The sequence below is a fragment of the Bombus impatiens genome, unplaced genomic scaffold (assembly GCF_000188095.3).
Source record: "Bombus impatiens unplaced genomic scaffold, BIMP_2.2 scf_0129, whole genome shotgun sequence".
Taxonomy (NCBI): domain Eukaryota; kingdom Metazoa; phylum Arthropoda; class Insecta; order Hymenoptera; family Apidae; genus Bombus; species Bombus impatiens.
Window position 1 is genome coordinate 787492 of NT_176548.1, and position 20057 is coordinate 807548.

The 20057-nt window shown below is 35.3% G+C and overlaps 2 protein-coding genes across 7 annotated transcripts; one reads left to right on the forward strand and one right to left on the reverse strand.

Moving 5' to 3' along the window:
* Nucleotides 1-51: 51 nt before the first annotated feature.
* LOC100743654 (palmitoyltransferase ZDHHC23) lies at nt 52-2424 on the reverse strand. 2 transcript variants are annotated; one of them, XM_003486629.4, is made up of 4 exons: nt 2288-2424; nt 1242-1944; nt 983-1159; nt 52-645 (listed from the first exon to the last, which is right to left on the reverse strand). In XM_003486629.4, exons 2-4 carry the CDS (start codon nt 1769-1771, stop codon nt 453-455), a joined length of 900 nt encoding a protein of 299 aa, XP_003486677.1. In that variant the 5' UTR covers nt 1772-1944; nt 2288-2424; the 3' UTR covers nt 52-452. The 2 variants fall into 2 exon arrangements, with proteins under 2 accessions (XP_003486677.1, XP_024220856.1); XM_024365088.2 differs by lacking the exon at nt 52-645 and adding an exon at nt 710-882.
* On the forward strand, nt 2292-19925 carry LOC100743420 (lysosomal-trafficking regulator). Of its 5 annotated transcripts, none has more exons than XM_012381229.3 (35): nt 2292-2416; nt 4532-5045; nt 5305-5543; nt 6625-6710; nt 7322-10020; nt 10103-10168; nt 10443-10597; nt 10674-10915; nt 10990-11159; nt 11239-11757; nt 11936-12076; nt 12148-12457; nt 12535-12689; nt 12776-12997; nt 13089-13285; nt 13361-13810; nt 13894-14211; nt 14285-14401; nt 14469-14669; nt 14741-15001; nt 15064-15454; nt 15528-15961; nt 16040-16275; nt 16347-16681; nt 16760-16983; nt 17059-17220; nt 17285-17529; nt 17601-17667; nt 17742-17892; nt 17978-18118; nt 18190-18407; nt 18479-18830; nt 18907-19043; nt 19113-19348; nt 19421-19925. In XM_012381229.3, exons 2-35 carry the CDS (start codon nt 5039-5041, stop codon nt 19893-19895), a joined length of 10359 nt encoding a protein of 3452 aa, XP_012236652.1. In that variant the 5' UTR covers nt 2292-2416; nt 4532-5038; the 3' UTR covers nt 19896-19925. The 5 variants fall into 5 exon arrangements, 4 of the variants coding, with proteins under 4 accessions (XP_012236652.1, XP_024220838.1, XP_012236653.1 ...); XM_024365070.2 differs by having other exon boundaries at nt 17742-17849; nt 17959-18118; XM_012381230.3 differs by having other exon boundaries at nt 11972-12076.
* The last annotated feature ends 132 nt before the right edge of the window (nt 19926-20057 follow it).

Genomic DNA, 20057 nt, shown 5'->3' on the forward strand with positions numbered 1-20057 from the left:
GTAAATATATATCATAGCTAATTTATGTTTAAACCTTAGATGTACTAAACATAATTGAGTAATATATTTTATTGTGCTAATTAGTACAATGGCCATTTTATCACAGTTATAATAAATATATAAGTGATGTGCGCAATAATAGAATAAAAATAGTTAAAACTATAACTGAGTTCAGCGCTCTTACATCATGATATGTTTTTATTAAGTTTAATATTATGAGCAATAGCTTAAGAGTATTAAGTACATACCTTGTTATCATAAAGAAAGAACAAGGATAAGTATTAAAGTATATTAAAATGCATTGTGAAATAAATATCAAAGTGTGTGTTTTCACATATTGCTATGCCTGCTGTTTGGCCTCAATTGTTTCAATTTTTCTAATATCTTTTACACAGTACAAAGTATCACCTTCCATACAAAGTAAGTCTAATAGTTTAGTCTACATTTAATATCTAAGTTTTGCAACAAAATAACCGAGATACATTTTTTAACATTCCATGGTCATATGGACTTCCAGCTTCCAGAAGACGTCGTTCGTTCGATGTTGTACCAAGGTAAATTAACCAAAGATGATATATTAAATAACAAACTACCACTATCCCAACAAGCAAGCTGTAGAGTGCAGAGATGAAGCAAAGGGCAATGCTGGAACAATATGTACATTATTATATTTAGATTGGGTACCCAAAGCAAACATTTGCATGTCATGTTATCTATAACTCTTATATTCTTAGAAAGCAAATAAGAGATATTACAATATTTATGACGTTAACACAAGTCTCAACAATTATCAATATCTTGTGATTATTAAAGTTTGCATTGTAAATCCTTGGTATCTTTCCAGTTTAGCTTTCAGATTGAGTAATGGAAAGTGTTGTATTTCTGCAGAATATAATTTTATACTCTGGATATCATTATTTTCAAAATTATATATTCTCTACAAATTGATGTTAATATGAAATATTTTTTGATCAATACATACTCTAATTGATGATATACGTCGCTGCAATCATCTGGTAAAAGAACAGTACCAATAAGTATAAATGGATGACATACACTAGTCATAGTCAAATTAGAACCGTAAATAAAAGCTATAGCTGAGAAGAATAAACATCCCAAGTACCATCTTAAATTACTTGAACCTATACAACAATCCAACCTAAAATATAAAATATATATCTTAAATATATCTGTATTATTACATAAGATAAAATCTATTTTCATCATAAAGAGAGTTGTACCATTTACAATGATATTCTCTATTAAGGATGCATGTCTGACACATTCGACAATGATGCGCTTTAGGAGGTGCTCTTCTTCTACATGTAATACAAAGATCTCCACTTCCTTCGCCAAGCTCTAAACCCTGAGTTAAACTACCTTCATGAGTTGCAGAATCTGCATTTAATCTAGTCATGTAGCCGCACCATATACCACCCACAACACACATTATAAATACTAGATTCTCTTCTAGCAAAATTTCTAGTAATGGTACAACACTAATTTCAAAGATCAGCATCAACATAACTACACTGGTAATTGTCCACATTAAAAAAAATTTGGTACGTAGAAGAAATCTGAGGAAGTTGTGATGCAAGTAATACACCAATATTGGTGTTGCAACAAATATAATTATAGTACATAACACTGTTTGCGCGGCTATTACTGCCAATGTTGGGACTGCAAATATTGGTATCATTGCATCGACTGAAATTTGCTTAGCACCAGCTCTCCAACCACAGGGATTCCGTAGCCTTTCCCACATAGTCATTTTTTATCAATAATTATACACCAAAGCAATAAGTTTCCACTTGCATGGAGGATTAATGGAAGAATACCAAAATAAAGGTTAGAAATGCTTTACGGAACGTTGTTCCTTGATGAATATAACATTTCAAACTGACATTTGTTGAAAATATCGCGCGTAAGCACAGGCGGCAGCACCTTTTAAAATAATAGATATAATTAAATCACTAATTATAAAAATTTTCAATTCTTCAACTATCTACTCAAATGAAATTTTCCTTTAACAAGGAACCATTGTTTCTATACGAATCAATACCTTTCTTTTGACCAAAATTTTCTTATCAAATAAACGGTAGATCATTTTACTTAAGAACAAAATCAATTGATACAGTAAAATATTTTCTAAATCTCGTATTTTATTTCGCTACTACGTATTGTTATTTTTCGAAAAATATTGCGAAGAATGACACTTCTAACACTATTTTGAAAATGGCGCAAAAATCACAGGAAGAGTAAGTATAGTAGTGTTCATTTCCAGTACCCAGTGGCATTTGCCGTATGTAATGTGTACTTTATGCAAGAACAATGGTGTCAATATTGTATTCCAATAATTCAAAACTGTGACTAATCGTTCAAAAATTCTTTCACGGATTCCATTCACTCAACTCAGGTAACAAATACACCATAGATAATTGAAACAACCATTGATGCTTTTCTCAAAAGCATTGCCAGTATTGCTATTGTCACTTCGCCACCTTGTTTTACGTGTTCGTCATTCTCCTACCTGACATTTGCTGTAATTCGTTGCGCATGAAACTGCAAACGTGAAGCGCATGGCGGGAATATGACGCAAGTTGAAAATAAAGCCAACTTCAATGGGAAAAAATTGTCAGAAAAAATTAGAATATCTTAAATTATCAACATTTTATAAAAACATCGAAGGTCAACTCTTATCTCGGTTTAGTACTTGTTATTTGGTATTTAACACTCTCGTTGAGATTATAGAAAAAGTCATACAGTTGTAAAAATCGTTAAATGGAAAATATACAAAATTAGCGAAAGTAAGTACGACTTCCTAGTGAAATGAAATTCTTTAATCATGAAGAAATGTAATCATCGTCGAAGAGGATGATTTGAAAAATAGTTTCTTAATCAAGAGAAATATAAAAGTCAAGGCCAGGATAAAAAACTTAATCTATGTTGGTAAGGCAAAACGTAACATTAATGAGGTTACTGCCGAAACGGGCGCTCAGATGAATGCTATCATACATTACCGTTAGTGATTAAATTAGTCGATCAATGCTTTACCAAATTTATTTTATCGATTCATGATTGCACAACGACCCACCTTTGAAAATTTGTAATCACTTTGAAAAAATAACACACCTTATTGTAACCTAATACCACAACCTTATCTGTTATACTAAATATCACATTATAACAAATGTATTCCACTGACACACGCGGTACAAATATCGATTGGTTTTTCGCGAAGAAGAAGACTCAGACGAGCATTATTATCGCACTGTCGAGGCGAAGCTAATTAAAGAACAGTGGGGTAGAACGCTATTAAGATAATCATACGGCACAATAAAGAATCGTCTATACAAGTCAAAGATTGATCAATTACGGCTGCATGGTTGCTGTCTACTGGAACTGTTTTCAATTCATTGCACGTGTTCGAATTGTTTTATCAAATTATCATTGTTTGCCAGACTCTCCTCTCGCGGCTTTTAGCACTAGGTGGGAAGGAAACATGGTACAATTCGATAATTATAATACTGTAAAATCATTCGATGCCGCTAACGTACATATTTCAATGTATATATTTATGCATATGTAGTACATGTAATTTCAATAAGATAATAGTGTTAATTTCGTAATGTGCAATATTACGAAGTCCTGCGAATCGGAATATTATACAATATCTACAATAGAATCTAGAGCATTATTTATATTTCTTACGTTTCTTAATTAGAGAGATAACATACATATATGTTAGTCAACAAATTCAAGGTTTACCATTATGTCCTACTTGTATAGACTTGTACAGAGGTAACTGGTTGAATTCGAATAACCAAGATGAATACGTTATTTATTTCGTGTTTTTTACCTGTCTCTTAGGATTACGTTTTTCGTCGAAGAAAGAAGCCGATTGTTGGCCTCTTTAACCTGCGGAAGGCTCGTCTCTAGCCTGTCCCTTCCTTATATCGCATACTGGACAGTTCGTACGTGGATCTCGATTTGAAGACTTATCAAAATCAGACGGCAAATCAGCCTTGTAGTGGCTCGTTAATGTGTCGCAAATTTGCGACTTCAGTCAAAATATTTAACCACATGCGGTTCGATTTTATATATTTCGTTCAAGTAAGATAATGAGATCCTGGCAAAATTGGTGAATACTTGAATATTTTAACAGAAAAAAAGAAAGAAGGGAAGAAAAAAAAAAGAATTCAATATAAGCGAAAGTAACTGCATAGAATTGTATAGCTGCATCTATCGAATGAAGTACGTGATCTAGTATTGTGTACGACGCGATTACATTTGGGGCACTGTTTACGTGCTGTTTCGAGTTGTCCTCTGTCTATTTATATTATCGATCGAAAGTAAAGTTTCGAGAACGTAAGATCAATGACCATCACGTTTACTCCTAGCAAAATTATAATAAAAGGAATAGGTCATATTTACTTGACCGGAACGAGTGTAGATCAGTCGTTGAGGTCATGAACCTTGGTGGTGGTAAACTCGGTGGTGGTCTAACGTATGTTTCCGATAATTTGCTTAGGACGAAGATACATTAAACAGTAATCGGGGGTATTGACAGTCTCGTTTCCGCTGGATCGATTGATTGGTGGGAACTTGGGGGATTCCACGATGGGAATTGGAGAAACGAGTCGGAGACTCGAGATAAGTAGATGCATTCTCGAGCTTCGTTCAGCTACTTTGGTACAGTCGTTCTTCGAGGTATAAGAACGAATCGTGTTATGGTCGAGACCAAGCGATAAGGAGGTAACGTCGTGTGACTCCAAAGTAAATCGGTTGATAAGAAGTGGCCGATGATCGTAGACCCGGGTTCTTGTACTGTTGTGTTAACAACTGGCGATGAATTGTGTCACCATGTTCCAGTGCTATTGGTAGCGGTGATGTTGGTTGTGGTGTTGGTGGTAACGGCGACGTGCAGCGATCTATGAATCCGGGGTTACTGCTCTCTCGTAGGCCGTACTTCGTGGGTTGAGAAGCTTTCAGGCTTCCCGTGGAAGGCTAGGAACTGGTCTGTCGTGGACTCGTGGGGATGTTATGTAAGCTGTACTTGATCGACATAAACGCATACAAAGACCGTATATATAGACGCATGTATGCGAGGAGCAACCTCAACTCCCAACGCAATACGTGCTGTAAGCGCGAGGTGTTTGAAACCGCGGAGATCCAGCGAGAGGATATTTGTTCAGTGACGAGAGTAGCAACGCGCTAGACGCAGCGATTCAATCAAATGCGTGTAGATTTTAAGCGAACGTCGAAACGTATAAGGCATAACGTATAGACATCTCGATATTTCAGGTGATCGGGTTGCGTGTCCTAGCAGTGATCCTCGAAGATTACCCGAGGACACCTTTTATCCATGGTTCAGCTTCGACGAGCTTTTGAGCTATGAGGAGGATACCCGGTTGAGGACAGAAGACAGGGAGGAAGACGACGAAAAGGAGTTCGAAGAACGTCTAGTAATGTCTTCGGTTTCGACTAACAAACTGCAGATTTTGTGGGATCATTTCATTCATGCAGAACCGCAGAGCTATGAGGTACACGATCCCTGCATCTAAGAATTTCTATCCACCACGATTTCTTCCTTATCCCTTTTTTTCACTTCGCCAAAGTTATAAAGTCGAGGATTCAAATTTGATAGATCAATTGGCACATCGAAGAGCAGAGGAGACTCTAACTAGCCAGATTAACTTGCAACAATATCAATTTTATCTTCACGTAACTATATCCTTTCTCTTTGGAATATTCTATCTAAACGGTAAAAACTTAGTCAGTGATCATTTTTATTTAAATGTACTTACCTCATCTTGTTATTCCTTGCCACGTTTCACTAAGCGAGATTTCGTAATCATTGTCAATCATGGCTAAACAGTACCTTATGTTGGTCTCAAGATGACTTACAAGTCACGCGTAACTTATATGCTTGTCGATATTTTTTCGCGTGTATCGAAATAACAAGCGATCCTCTGTCCCATGTAACGTTAACACTATTGATTTCTTCCCATGTACTTGGGAAGTTGAAGCAACTACAGAAAATTTGCATCAGACAATTCATATCAGTAAAATTCATGAATTGATAATCGCTTGCCTCTGACAAAAAATACGATGATGAATGTTTGTTTAAATACAAACTCGAAATAACATAATATGCATTCTTACCAATTATGCCATTTGGTAGCAGAGCTATCGAATTGTATAAGACAAAATTAAGATATTTGTGTAATTTCAATCCTTATATTCTTATATTTTGGTCGCTGTTTCTATCGAGCCGATTATTTTATCAGGCATACCGCGGCACGTGCAATAATCATTTTGCATTTCGAAAATTAAAGAAAGCAATATCTTTGTTTTCTTTTTTACAGAATTTAGTACTTTATATTTACTATTTTTTCGTGATATTTGTATCTCTGTCGCAATATTTTTCTTATTGTTCGATCAAATCTAGAAGGCATAGTATTGCTAAAAGAGAGTTAATTATTTATATTTATTTAGACTATAGTAATTAGCATTTAACATCGGACTTTTGATAATCTTTTGTTTTAATTTTTTTATTGTGATTCAATGGCTTATTCTATAGTTAATAAATTAAATTATGGATTGCACGTTTTTTCTGTTTAGAAATCACAGTGGTTGGATATATTCCTCGCGGAATTTCTTGCCCAAATAAACGAAGGACGAGATGTGAAAGATGCTCTATCGTTTTGGTAAGATTACATGTTACTTAATTAAATTTCTTATAACTGTTTAATTTTATCGTACGGTAATAGTCGAAATAACAAATACCTTTCTCTAAAAATATTCACGTTGTAGGAGAATTAATGTAAAATTAATCTATTATTAAATTATTTTTTTGTTTATTGAAACGCAATGAAGAAGTAACAATATAGATTTTTATAACGATACAGTGGTCGACCACAATCTGAAAATATGATCTCATGTCTGTGGTTTTGATTAACGTAACTTTTTACGTTTGTACGTCTCACCTTTATTCCGTTAGCGCGTGATCACTTTCTAGCGTTCACACATTCTTTGCAAGAATTACCTTCGATCAATACCTTTGCCACTATTTCGTCAAAATAAAAATTACACCTTATTAGAATTTAACAAATTTATTAATCACAAGAGTCACTTAATGCCCTGCACACGATTGTTTTTTCGTTACCGAAATTTTACTTGATTTCACTTTCAAAACTTCCCTCGGAGATATCGCGTCTCTCATTGAAAATAAGATTGCATACCTGTATGAACGTTTCCACGATAAGCCGATGGATAAGATAGAAATATAAAATACCCAATATGAAAATATCCATTCCAGTTCGGTCGGCGGTGGTGGTGTATCTACCCTTATAGCCTGCGAGCTGCTCTCTGATGTTCATGAACTTTGCGCAACGAGAATCGACGGGGACGAACTTGTTAGACTGAGGAAGTATTTGGCTCAGGATCGTGGTTGGCGTTGTTTGGCTGTTCTACAATTACTTGGTGTTCGTGGACTTTCTTGTGGGCGAGAATTGGTTGCTCTACTTATAGCTTTGTATCCAATTGTCCTACAAGAGGAAACGAGTAATAAAGCCAATTCTGTTTCATTGAACGAATCCACGTATTCTTCGATAGATGGTACCACACGTAATCCTTATGTAAAATTTTACTGCAACGACGACACCGTCGACGCGGTAGATATCGTGTCGCATGTAAAACACAAAAGGACGAAATTTAACCGATACGATGTTTTCTACGAGGGCAATGTATCGTCAAGAAGGAGAACAGGTCGTAAACATAGTATCGGTACCAAGGTGCCGGTCCATTGCAAGCAAAAATCATTTGGAACGTCCGAAGCGCGTCGCAACACACCGGAAAGCGCGAGCAGCGAATCCGAATTGCTGACAGATGGTATGGATCAGGCACGATCACTCACGCTCAAGATCCGCCTGAACCCTATGGATTTCGAGTATTTCACTTCAGTTGTCAGAAGCGACGAGGAACAGAAATGGCAAGCAGCACTTTATGAGCTTCCTATCCGACCGGCAAAGAAAACACCGAGAGATTACATAGATGAGCGGATCAAGGATGTTCTAGATGCTAGAATTAGTAATTTTGAGACGAGTCTTTTGATTATTCAATTGCTTCAAGGACTACGAGATTACGATACTCCAGCCGAACAAACACCGGCTGTACAAGTTCTAAAATTTGCCTTGGATACGTTATGGTCCCTACAATTCAGTATAGACGGTACTAGCTTGACTGGCACTGAATGTGCTACGTTGAAAGCTGCGGCTGCTAGGCTTATGCTTACAGCATTGGAACGCGTATTACGAGCAAATGAACCAACCACCGCTGTTATTCACAATGGTTTATTGCCTATGACTTTAAGATTACTCGAGGATGCTTGCAGCAAGCCTGTAAATGTTTTTTCACCGGAGGAAGGTTCCCTTTTGCAAGAGTTCATTTTTGCCACCATTTACGGAATAATAGCATTTCTTTATTGTTTGCTGCACCAACAAGGTAGCGCAGTAGAAAAATTGTCAGACTTTTTAGAACTATTTCAATTATTTACGGAGAGCCAGGATGGAAAGCTGGTGGAACGAACAATTTTTGCGATTGTTGACCTACCGTGCATTGATCCGGCGAGGTCAGTAATCCGTGCCAAAAAGATCATTGATATGATAGGTGCGCTAACGAGTGGCTTGAAGTCCGTTCGACGTGATATTTCGCACGTAGCTCATTGCAACAGAACAAAACACAAATCCTGTATCAATGACGTTCAAATCCATCACCATTCGGATGTATTTGGGGCGCCTTATACTCAGCCGATCGTTGGCGCCGTTATGAAAGAAGCATGTTGCATTTCGTCTCTTCTTATGATACTCACTAATCTTCTCAAGCATTCTCATCCCTTCGTCAGCGAGTTGCAAGTCAGATTGATCAAAGTTTTTACAACGGCAGGAACGTGTTGTTGTTTTCCACCCAGAATACTCATCACTAGTATCATCACTCTTTTAAAGAAACGAGAACCGACAATTTATATCCCAGCCGTGACATTCCTAGAGCGTATCTTTTTTAAAGAACTCGGTGCTTATTCGGAATCAGAGGTATGTACCACCTGTGACAGACCTACAACATATTCTTGGGATTTTCTGGAAATGTATGCAGATTTATTGACGCCGGATGATTCAAAATTATGCTATATTGTAATGGCTCATCTTCTAAAAATTGGGCCTTCTTCTAAATTACAGATTAGACGGGAATTGCTTCTAAACATTTTTTATCCAACCTTTTTGAAAGCCAAAATCTATTATACAGCTAACAAAGGAAATACTATCGCAAAATTTCTAATTCAATCTTGCCTCTCTGCAATATCTTATTTGATAGTAAACATGCAAATATATGAAGGATTCACTGAGATTAATGGGTTGGAAAAAGTATTGACTTTGTTACCAGACATAACTTTCACGAGAAATGTCTACGCTCTCCTAGAAGTCGCCATCATTGTCGAGATCTGGAAGACGACTTACGTGGAATCCGATCTCTTAGATACGGAGAAATCTGCCCTTAAATCTTTGTTCGATTCCCTTGAAAAGGAAACGAATGAATTATTGGATATTTTGGACAATTCGGCGAATACTTTTGTCGATGAGAAATACGTAGAACAAGTAGCAAACCAAATTCCTCGCGTGGAATTAGACGATCAGAATGTTGAAGGGACAAGTATTATCATAGAAAGTGATAGCTTGCAGGAACAAAGTGACGTGAAGGAATCGATCAATACAACTTCATGCCTTTTAAAAATATGGGATAATTCTGAGATTAATAATGTATCATGCTCGGAAATTGACAACGAAACAGATACAAGTAAGAAAATAAATCTGTATCAGGCTAGTGTCGCGTGGAGGACCGCAGCTGGAGTAACGCTTTACAGTCCAAAATTTCGAACTCAACTGTCGCTACATCCCGTGTCACAAAAATCTTCGCAGCTTCTTATAACGCTGGCTACACATATCTCTACAGATAGCATCACAGGTATATTCTAAAAAAACAAAGAACGGATTGTACCATATATAAAAATATCTGGATTTACATTTACATACTTGTCTCCTTTTAGACACCAATAAATCAGCGCATAGACTCTTTGAGGCTTTGCTAACGTGCTGTCTAACATCCCCGTTGTGTAAGTATACTTTTATATAATGAATGTGAATCATAGGTATTCCAAGTATGCTTCCGTTCCACATGCTCTTTCGCCGTGTGCAGCTGCAGATTAAAATCCCAATAAGCTATGTGAATTTATTAGCCGTAAAAGCAGTTCACATAATACTTGACACCAGCAAACATCTCGACCTATCTACTGTTCGTTAAATCTCTCTTTCATCGCGTAGTATTTTATCGTATGTGCATGTTTTACATTGTCCATAAAGTAATATATGAAACAACGTATGATACAGGTGATTGTGATATAATTATGGAATTAGGAAGAGCGCTGATGGACGCAGGAATTAAATTGGGTCGTGGATTAGCTGTCATCGTGGAAATTTTATTAAAAGTCTCTATGTTAAAACCAGCTCAAGAAGAAACTATACCGCAGTGTACTCGTCCTAGGGTAACTTTCATACTATTTCATTTATTCTAAATTGGACTGATTCATTTAATTATCTGGATACCATTTTTCGTTGCAGTTACCGATTATGACATTGGACACGATACCAGATTATGCCGCCGATGATAGTAGCACGGGTGAATATGTTACAGCTGATGATGGTTACGAAGCAGACGTAGAAGTACCAGCACAAAGCTTACATAGTAATTCCGTAAAAAGAAGTAATTCCTTAGGACCGGTAGTTGAGCCCAGAGGTCATGCAAATGCACATCCGGCATTATGCCTATTGGCAGTAGATTTATTAATTCATTTCAGTAAACAGTAAGTATTTGACTGTACGAAATATGGAAACCATACATGTGATAACAATATTATAAATGATATTTCTTTCGCAGAGGTTTGGATGCTGAGAAAGCATGTATTATAACCACTGGCTTAAGAAAAGTTGCAGTCACATGCAGAGAAAGTGCTTCGAGTAGTGCCGCACTTGCAAGTTCAGGTGTAATCACAAAGATGTTAAATGGCTTCAGGGATATATTTACTAATAGAGATATCCAATATCAAGGTATTTTTAATATATAAACTATTTTATAGTATATAACATACCGATCCTGTTTACAACATTACATAATAAAATATTATAGATCTACAACATGCTGTGCTAGAAGTATTTACTTTGCTAGCGACACAATCGATTTCGCCCTCAGAACTAGTCATGTACTTGTCTTTGTTCAAAGTTGATGAACCACCTCTACGATCGTTGTTGGAACCGCTTTTCCATCTAGGTTTAGCTGCACGTCCACAACCAAATTTTATCATATCTTTTCCTGTACCTTCTGATACGAAAATATTATCGAAAACTCAATCGGAAGAATATAAGAACTTGGAAAAGGTTGAAAATCTTGTAAATAATTTCCGAAAAAAACATTTTAAATCGGGTATATGCAGTCCATGGTCTGTGCATGCAACTTGTTTACCAATTGGTCCAGAACTGGCTTGGCCAGTTTGGTTGCATGGTTGTTCCGCCGCTATGTGGTTGAGAGTTGAAAGAGGATTACCCGTTAGTAGCAAGGGAACAATGATTAATACTTCACCATTACTCGATTCAGACGATGAGAGTTTGTCGGATTGGGGTATTCTGTCCGACAATTGGAGTCGTGAAGGTTGGTAAAGTGGTTTACTAAGAACTAACAAATAAATAAATAAATATATATATATATGATCAATTTAATACTTTTTTTCTAAGATTTTTGCCACAAGTCCATCATATAACTTTATCAAATGTAGCAATATATTTATTATTTTGTATTCAATGCATGCTCTACACATTATCGTGGAAAGACCAATCGATGTCTGATCTTTTCTTGGGTACATCAGTCGTAGCAGGTTCGTCATCTCCACCTACACCAACATCGATTATTCATTTGATGTCTATCGGATTTGAGACTCTGGTGCTTGAAACGTGGTTGGATCTTAAATCAGGTAAACTATTTTAAATAGACTTTTAACTTTTAGTATGATTAGTGTATTTTATTCCTTTTATTATATTTCAGATAAATTAATTTTACGATTAACTCGGCCAGACGACAAAATGAATAGAACAGTTTCGGAAACATCTGTAATTGGCATGCTTTCTTCTGGTCGGTGGCATCATTTAGCATTGAATTTCAAAGACACAGTTTTAAATAAACGCAGTGCGGTGGTTGAAGTCGTGCTTTGGGTAGATGGGTGGAGAGAAATCAATGCACAATTGCCATTTGATGGACTGCTAGTGAGGAAACCTGGCACCACGTGTGTTCTATTAGGACAAATTGGATCCAGCACTATCGGTGCTTGGTATCTTGGAAATTTAATGGTATTCAGGTGTGCATCTTATGAGACATTTAACTACCAATTGATAATTATATCATGTGTATGTAATGTTAAAAATTAATTTATAGATGTCCAGTATTTACGAAGGAGAGAGCATTATACCTAGCAAGTCTTGGCCCTAATTATACTAATCTTGCGGAATGTACTTTAAACATAGAGAATCCAGATTTTACGCAACTAATTGCATCTGGCGCTTTAGATGGTGTACGAGAAATACGATTTGGTGAGTACCATAACAAAGACATAACATAAAAGAGAGGGAGAAAGAGAGAACGAGCGAATAGCCAATTATATTTTTATCTAATATAGAGGGAGGAAAATTTGATACAAGTCGAAGGAAATCATATGGCGGAACGTACTTAAGACACGCTATTGAAACTAAAGTATCTGAGACCAAAATCGATTGGGATACAGTTATGGATGCTACAAATTCGCAATTGGCTGAATTGCAAGATAATCTGCTTCTTAGTTATGAAGCTCAAAATCCCAATATTGTTCATTTATATCCTCAGGCTATTGCAAATCCAGCTGGTAGGTTTATTACTTCGTAAATTTATATTTGTTAATTAATACTTGATAATCATTAATTCCTCTTGCATAAATATTACATGCTTATTTTTAGCTGTGGTAAGGAATCTATTTCCGGGTCAACCAGGTTTTAGAGTTGTTTTCGCACCGGAACATAGAGTTTCACAGCAACCACCTTTATCTGTGACTCCGATACTTTCTGCTCGATTAGAATGCCAACAGTATAGAGGTCTTGTACCCGCTGCCATTTTAGTGGGTGGTGTACCTATATTTTTATATTTGTTCGCAAGAGTAAGCATAATTATACAGAAATATTTGATGCTATCAGTTATGACTACTTATGGTCATCATTAAATGAATTTACAGGTAGTCGAATTAAATTCTAACGAAGAAGAGCAAGCATTAGCTCTTTCAATAGTTCTGCAGCTAATACGGAATGACTCTGAACTTCTAAATCAGTTCCGATCAGAAGATGGAACATCTTTAATCCTATGCATTTTAGAATCACCTCGATGTCACACAGGTAGACACATTCTGAAAGCAATGTTAGATGCAGCTTGTGATAGTTCGATCCTAATAAAAGATATCGGCAGCGGTAATCATTTAGTCTCACAAAATTGCGAAGCTGTGATTACGGATCCAGATTTAATCAAAGGTGCATTGACCGCATGGAGAACATGGGCAAAATATGATACATTAAATTTGTTATTGCAAGCATTGTTATTATTATTAAGAGATCAACATTCACAGCGTGAGTTCAACGCAACTCAATTAAACAGAGTCGGAATTGTTGATACCATTTTAACACTATGCAAAGTAATTTAATACTTTTTGTAAATACTGTATTTTATAATAAATATACTAAAGAATTCATAAAAATATCTCATTGTTTATTATAGGAGCATTTTATGTATGATGAGTTTGGTGCTGTACTTGATTCTTCAACAGGAACTGCAGTAGTTGAATTGATTAGGGCACTTATGGGAGCACCTCCAGAATTTGCTCATATAGTAGCTATTACTGACTACCTAGTTCTGGTTCATCAAGCATCTGAAACTTATATTACACACTCAAGACACAATATATATTTTTTGTTACCACCGATTGGAGAAAAAAGAGTTGTAAAAATTGCCGCTACAGTAACTTCCAACTCTTCAGATGAATCCATAGAAACTATTGAAAATAGTAAATTGGATAAAGGCTTAACAAATACACAGGTTCGTATTTGTTATTAAATAGGTTGTAAAATAAGTAATAAAAGATAAAATTCGATTGACGTTACTTTTTTAGATTCAGAGAAATAGAATGCCTAAAAGAAAAGAACGCCGAAATGGTCCTCCTCGAGATACCAGTGCTGGAGAGGATTCAGGAATCGCAGCTAGTGATGGGTCCAACCCTCTTAATAACGTAAGTATGTAATTAAGTCTGCTGTTTATTAATTATAATCTACTGCAAAGTCTGATTTTTTACATAGGAAAAACAATCTACGTGGATGGACGAAAGGAAAGCTTGTCAAGGTTTAGTTTGTGAAGGACTTTTATTACTTCTCCGAGATGCAGTTAGGGTTTTACCTGATAGCCAAGTTGGTTCGGTTTTGAAACACGTTTTAAGAGCTGAACTTTTACTTGTACTGGCTAATAATCCAGATACTAGAGTTCGTACAGCACTAGCTAAGGTATGATAGGATGTAAAAAGGAAGTAAGTTCTATTTTCATTCAAGTATTATAATAACTGGTTAACTTATAGGTCGTACAAATATATCTACAACGTGCTAGTGATGAGGAGGTCAACAAATTTATAAAGCAAAAATATTTTATACATTTAGCAAATCAAATAGCATTATATCCTGGAAGTGAATCATTGGTAGTTGCTTTAGAAAATTTAGCTTTACGAGGCCCAACTCTGGCTGCAATGCCTCCATTAATGGCTGTAATAGCAAAAGCAGCAGCTACTGAATCAAATGTAGTTAGACCAATCGTATCATTTATGACTGACATAATTGGAAAGGTACGATATCGTAGTTCGGTCTCATTTATTAAACAAAATTAATTAACAAAATTTACTTTCAGAATCCTACTGCTTTGAGAATGCTTTTGGAACAAGGTTTGATTGAATCATTAGTTCAAGCATTAGTAGGAAGTGCTCATAAAAGTGGTGCTACATCTCTTCATCGAGATATTCATGTACTTTTTGTGGCCATTGCTACAAAACTTTTGGAATCTCCAGGAAATCATCAAATGCAAGCTGTCCTAGACTTGCATTTGATATTAAACCATATGGAATTGAAAGAAAAATCTCACTGCATTAAAAATAGAACATGTATATCAGTTGTAAGAGATGCACAGGTAGCACTTTTTGATGGAGAACTCGACGTGCTTATAGCGAAAGTCTCAAATCAATCGAGTTTCCGATTACGTAGTACAGCATCGTATCTAGCCTCAGCTTCCCATATAACTTCAGGTAGTACTTGTATTACAAATAATGAAAAGATAAAATTTCAGTTTCTTCACTTTATCAGTATTATATTTTTTAGTTTTTACAACGTCCAGTGAACAGAGTGACCATGGTTCTCGATCATCTAGCTATACGAGTTTACATACACCTTCCATTGCAACCTTACGCGAACCAGGCAAAGGAGAATTGCTTGAACGGTTTCGCATTGTTCTCAGCCGTGCTGTTGAATTTATAACAGCAGCTGATGATTCACCTTCTGGCAACGAGTTACAATTAACTAAAAGATTGTTTTCAATACTTTTACATGGTTTTTGTAATCCACTACAAAGGAAAAATCATTGGAGCAGCGGATGGTCAACCAGACATGCTTTAAGAAAATATACGGCCAAATTAATGGTGTGGTTACTTGGACCACATCAAAGTAATAATACGAGGATTTTTACTGTTAGATCACTAATGGAAGAGCCGAAAGCTCGTGAAATTCTGTCCTCTCTTTTGGAAGTTCATCCACAAGTGAGTCTATCGATTAATCCATATTTATCTGTTCTTTATTTTCTTATATGTATGTTTCAATGCATTTACATATATCAGGTAGAACAAAAGTTCGCTGTCTTTTTTTGGGATCTCTTACAAAGACGAGATGAGATGCCTAGTGCTGATGCAAGGATATGTATAGAATTGAAAGAAGCTTTGAGTATATGGGATTTAGCAAAAGGAATAGAACAAGCTAGTCCTGGGATATGGAATGAAGAATTAGCATTGCTAAGGCGAGAATTGATGAGAGATCGAGATATATGGATCGACAACAATCTTCCTGCAATTCAAAGGTAAGTAAAATTAAATAGAGTGTTATATTTTTTATTCCTTTATTTTGCAAAATATCTTTCTCGTTTATTAGAATTGCCAACAGATTTGATGTACTTGCTAAACAACTAACAGAAAGTGCAATGGCTATAACGCGTACTGTCGTGGAAGAACAAAATCGAGAACGTAAAGTATTAATGGAAAGACTGAAACATTCAAGAGCGATGGAAGCTCAAGCAATTGCTAAATGGAGAGATTTAGCAAGACGTCTAACGCATGAAAGAGCCCCTTGGCATTTTCCAAACAGTTATCCAAGAAATTGGGAACTAGATCCTACGGAGGGTCCTGCTAGAGTTAGAATACGATTGCAGCGGTGTCATTTAAACATTGATCGAAGATTTTTTATGACCGAATATCAAGATAGGCTAGGTTTGATCGCTATTATTCTATTAATTATTTTCATTCAATTTGTTTGTATTTACATAGATTTCATTTTTTGGCGTACAGATGCAGTAAAAAACGAAGCCCCTTTATCTTATTTATTTACGAATAATCGACAAGATGCAAATGCTACAGCATTAATCGAGCGACTGCATACTAGTGAAAGAATACGTAAAATGTCTCAAGCCAAAGTAGTTACTCCTAGAGCTGAATTATCTGGTGAAGTTCTTATTGGTGAAACATGTCTTTATTTTGTTCCGGATAATCCTGATGTTCTACTGCACACAGATGTACGATTCTGTTAATCCTTTTATTATTCTATGAATTCATTATTATACATTTAATTGGATACATAATAATTACAGATAGCTTTAGGTGGCTTGGATTTAGCTATGGTGGGTGGAACAGCTTGGCGCCTTGAAGATATTCGAGAATTGCATCGAAGAAGATATCAGTTACAGGAAAGGGCTATTGAAATATTCCTCATTACAGGAAGAACTTACTTATTAGCATTTAATTCTTCAAAGGTACATATATCTTATCTTAAAAATAAATACTATGTAATTCTTCATAATGATTTTTAACTTACAGGAAAGAGATGAATTTGGAACGGAATTATCTGCTTGCAATTTACCGAGACGAATACCTGGTGATGATTTAAGCGAAGCTATCTCGTTGTGGCGAAGTGGGGCATTAACAAATTGGGAATATATTACTTGTCTAAATAAATTAGCCGGTCGATCATATAATGATTTAATGCAATATCCTGTATTCCCATTTGTATTAGCTGATTATACAAGTGAAAAAATTGATTTAAATAATCCAAAGATTTATCGGTAAGTATAATAAGTATAATACGTAAAAGTATGATGAGGGAAATATTTACGAAAAAACAATTTTTTTTTAGAAATTTCAAACGCCCTATGGCTGTGCAGGATAAAAAGAATGAACAACACTATATAAATAATTACAACGTAAGTGGTTTAATTATGTTTATAAAAAAATATAAAAGAATATTGTTTATAATATTATTTACCGTTTTATATAGTATCTCAAACAAGCTTTATCGGAAGGTTTAAACTTAATAGCGTTAAATCAAGAACCATTCCATTACGGATCGCATTATAGTAATTCTGGAACAGTTCTCCACTTTCTAGTAAGATTACCACCATTTACTAGTATGTTTCTATGCTATCAAGGTAAATTAAAGTTGCTTTTTAGATGTATGTATACATTACTGTTGAGATTTAATTTTCATAATTCAGTTTATTTCTATTTTTGAAGACGATAATTTTGATATTCCTGATCGAACATTTCATGCACTGGCTACTACATGGAGATTAACTAGTTGCGATTCAACAACAGATGTGAAAGAATTAATTCCTGAGTTTTTCTATTTGCCTGAATTTTTGTTGAATTCCGAAGGTAATATAGATAATTATGGCTCAAAAAATGATACGTAAGTTAATTAATATTCAAAACAAACTTTGTTAAAGGATTTAATTTTGGAGTTCGACAAAATGGTAACCGGGTTGGAGATGTTGAATTACCGAAATGGTGTGGAGGTGATGCACGACTTTTTATTCTTGCTCATAGAGCAGCATTAGAAGCAGATCTTGTTAGAGAAGTTCTCCCTTATTGGATCGATCTGGTATTCGGATTTAGGCAAACTGGTAGACCAGCAGTAGAAGCTATAAATGTTTTCCATCCTGCCGTATGTTGATACCAACATTCATGCAATCATATTTAAAAGTGTAATTTAAATTTATGGATTTATTTTTTTAGACCTACTATGGATTTAATGTTGAACAAATAGCAGATCCTTTAGAACGTCAAGCTTGGGAAACGATGGTTCGAACGTATGGCCAAACACCAGCGCAATTATTTACGGTTGCGCATCCCTTACTGATTCAAAATCTTGCAAATACAATAGTTCATAGTTCATTACCACAAGTTATTGAAGGTGTAGATGGCATAAAATGGGGAAACTATGTTGGTGCTCCTGGAAATGAACCAGTTTTATGTTGGAAACATAAACATAAAGCACCATTAGCATCTTTAGTTCCTTTAATGACTGGTGATGTTTTTGGATTACCTAGCTATACTACTTTATTACTCGTTTATACAAAAGAGAAGGGTACATATCATTAATTTCATGTAAACATTTCAATAGTCACATTTGCAGAACTAGATTGTATAATGTTTCTTTCTAGGCACAAGTATGTTAAGTGGAGCATTTGTATCAGGAGCTGCTTTAGTATCATGGAATGGCACAGATGGGATTGTAAGACTAAAATATAAAAAAGAGCAACCACCAAGGCCATTAATTAGATCTTCGGGTCTTGACCCAGTAAATAGATACATTACTATTTTCTAGTACTTTTTTGAATTGCAAATTACATAACATAATCTTTTTTAGATTACAATCTTGGGATCAGCTCCAGATTGTGGACAACTATGGATAGGTCATTTATCTGGTAAAATTACGGTGCATACATACGCAGTTGTAATAAGTAAAATTGACTTCACTTTAACACCAGCATCTGTACTGTTAGCTCATAGAAGTAGAATAACAACAGTGTTTCTATCACGGGCATTTAGCATCGCTGTTTCAGGTGACTCGAGTGGTGTTATTGTTATCTGGGATTTAAATAGGTAAGTATTCTAATAAATAAATAGATAAAAACATTCATATAACATCTAAACTTATTTGTTATCCTTTTGTAGTTTAACATACATAAGATCCATATTCTGTGAACAGAACTATCCTATTCGTTTACTATCGATTAGCGAAACTCTCGGAGATATAGCAGTTACTTATGAAATTCCTAGTGAAAATACATCTACCAGTCAATCCGAATTGAAAGTATTTACTATCAATGCAAGGGCAGTTGGATCTATTTTATCAAGAAGAAGAATAACAGCTCTTTGCTATAGCAACGCACCAGAAGGAGTTTCTGTAAATGTTATTGCAACAGGATTAGACAATGGTGTAATAAGGCTATGGAGTAGTTGGGATTTAAGATTAGTCAGAGAAATTATAAATGGTATAAAAGGATGCGGAGCAGTAATTGCGATAGCATGGGCTTTAGACCAACATCACTTATATGCTGTAACCGAAGACTTCACTATTCTCATATGGGAAGGATCAAAACGTTTAAGCAATGGTACTCCAAAATTTGTAAATTTAACGTCACTCTAATGTAAATAAAACTAAAATGTATTTTAAGTGCATAGACAACATGTAAATGTTAAATATTGTTCAACATATGTTTTCATTTTATTAAATATTTTATAAAATAAAAAGGATGTTTTTTACAATTATGACACTAGTGTCACATTCGTAATAATTTTGTATTGTAAT